This window comes from Penaeus vannamei, chromosome 9 (genome assembly GCF_042767895.1).
Source record: "Penaeus vannamei isolate JL-2024 chromosome 9, ASM4276789v1, whole genome shotgun sequence".
Taxonomy (NCBI): domain Eukaryota; kingdom Metazoa; phylum Arthropoda; class Malacostraca; order Decapoda; family Penaeidae; genus Penaeus; species Penaeus vannamei.
The window spans coordinates 8,508,537-8,511,036 of NC_091557.1; the positions used below are offsets into that span (position 1 = coordinate 8,508,537).

General features: G+C 44.8%; 1 protein-coding gene across 1 annotated transcript in view; it reads right to left on the reverse strand.

The window, feature by feature from the left end:
• Positions 1 to 2: 2 nt before the first annotated feature.
• Positions 3 to 2,500, reverse strand: part of LOC113825306 (uncharacterized) — a gene marked incomplete at its 3' end in the record, with an annotated part of 2,983 nt that continues 485 nt past the window's right edge. Inside the window, 5 exon segments of the mRNA XM_027378123.2 lie at positions 3 to 43; positions 214 to 759; positions 967 to 1,191; positions 1,377 to 2,033; positions 2,141 to 2,365. Of these exon segments, the coding sequence (XP_027233924.2) occupies positions 3 to 43; positions 214 to 759; positions 967 to 1,191; positions 1,377 to 2,033; positions 2,141 to 2,365 (1,694 nt within the window).

Below are 2,500 nucleotides of genomic sequence, written 5' to 3' on the forward strand. Positions count from 1 at the left end.
ACGTCACGTCGCCGCCAAGGAAGTCCAACACGTCCATCACGATCTGAGGAGAAGTACAGGTTAGGCGGCTGCTTAAGGCGCTTAATGCTATGATATGATGAACTGAGTCATTGGAATGAAGTCAACACGTCCCTCACAATCCTTTGGCCAGCCATGTGTGATAAATAATGACATATGATAAAAGAAGCGACACCTAACAAAGCCATGAATTACCTGATGTGATTCTGAATCCTCTGAGACACCTACTGCTTGATTTTCTAAACTGACTTTCTGCTGACGAAGTTTCCTGTACTTGTCCAAGGCGTCACTTCCACAGGACCATTCATTGGCCTTTTCCAAAACTTGTCTCACAGCCTGACTGTAGTTACGACGAACATTCTCGAAGCAGCAATCGTCAGCAAACAGGCCCTTCCTGACGATGGCCAAGTTCCTGCTTTCGCAATCCAATCCTGAACTCTTCAAAGCACACTTGCTCCTGGAATCCCCCGCTGAGGATTCCCTCTTCCACGCATGTGAATCTTCATCATCCCCGAAGGAAACGCCATAGGAATTTCCAGGCCGTCTCACGATGAATGTGTATCCTTCCTCGTCGTCATCGTCTGACGTGGGGCTCAGCAGGTCTGCAGATGAGCCTTTCTTTTCGGCTTCGTCTGGAGACACGAGCACATCTGCCGGGCTTCCTCCGTGACCGGCGCGAACTGCCTCTTCCTCCTTACTTTCCAACTGAACTGGAACAACGGCTTCCTTCCTTTGGCACTTCTGTGGAACAAAGCAATGTGTCAACAATGGCTTATCGTTATTATACATATTATTTTTAAAATTTGTCATATGTGTCATGAGGTAAATAGAATTGGTGATCATAAAAGAAATCTACAACAAAAGGAATATGGTTGATGGTGAAATTGCATAATTTTGAAGATAGATATTTGAGTTGAAAGATTAGAGGAAATTCCAAAGTAGAGCCACCTTCTTCGGAGCCGAAACTGTCAGCACGCCGTCAGAAGACATGACCGAAGTGACGGCCTCCACCTCAATGTCTCCAGGAACAACGAAGCGCCGAAGGAACTGCTTGCTGGACTTGGAACCGTCTTCCTTCTTCTCCAAGTGACCTTCGACCACCAACTCTCGCTCGTTCACAGCCTTCACGCTGACCTCGCCACCGTCCATAAAATCATGAACATCCATAACAAACTGAAAATACATGGAAAGGTTAATCAACATTTACAAATTTATTTAACGGACTTCATTTTATTTCTAAAAAAAAAAAAAAAAAAAAAAAAAAAAAAAATCAGAATTTCCCTAAAGTGAATAGAATTTTCGACGTATGGAAATGTTTTTCTCAGTGGCCGCTGAGAAGGGACTTCGAAGCCACTCACCTTATGACCTGTTTTGTCTGACGTGACAGTGACGGCGAGGTTTTCTTCCAGGTGACGGGATCGAAGCTCTCTGTATCGCTCCAGGATATCTTTGTAGTGAAAACCCACGTCGTCCCAAGTGTCTGTCCACTCGAGCTCATTGCTGCTCCACCTGTTCAAGACCTTCCTTATGGCGGCGTCAAACTTTGTGTGCATGTCGGAGAAGAAGGAGTCCTGGAAGAAGCTTCCTCTTCGAGTAATTGGTAGGAATTCATCCCAGAATCTTTGGCGAGAAATTTCCAGTCCTGTCGAGTCTAGTTCTTTACAGACGAGGTTTGATTCATCAGTGATGTCAGGGTTTGTTCTTTCAGTCGTTTTAACATTTCCTTGCTTCTCAACGCCACAAACATCATCATTAATGCACTCCTTTGAAATGTCAATTTCCACAGACCGTGGTTGAACACTGTTGACTGTGGGTACTTCTTTGGCACGACTTGGAATGTTTATGCTTTCCTTCTTTATTGTTTCACAGATAGGTTTTCGTGAGCAATTGGATTCCTCGCTGGTATTTTCAACGGAACTGGCTTCATTCTTATCCGAAGTTTTGGAAGCTGATGAGCTCTCAGCTTCTTCGAGCTTGATGGGAACAACAGTAGTCTTTTGGTGAGACTGGTCCTCCTGTTGAAACAGAAGAGGAAAGTGAGTTCGTATAGCGTGCTCCTGGTTGCAATTTGACTTTGTCTCTCTGATCTGTGAATATGATTGGTACAGGATGATGTGCTTACCATTTTCGGGGCAGTTATAGTTAGGATGCCATCTGAAGACATGACAGACGTGATGGCTGCCATATCGGTGAAAGGAGGCAAGGAAAAGCGGCGTGTGAAGGAGTGTGAGGACACGGATGAGCCTCCTTTTTCTCTCCTCTCCAAACGTCCTTCCACCACCACCTCCTCGCCCTCCGCTTTCACCTTCACTTCTCCATCCAGGAAGTCGTGTACATCCACCGCAATCTGGGTATGAACATTTCTATTGATTCATGTTTATTTTTTCAAGTCTCTGTCTGATGGAGGATGTGATGTCAGATTAATTAATAGTTATATTCGGACATATTTTTGAGACTCCCAATCAATGGTGACGGTCATCAC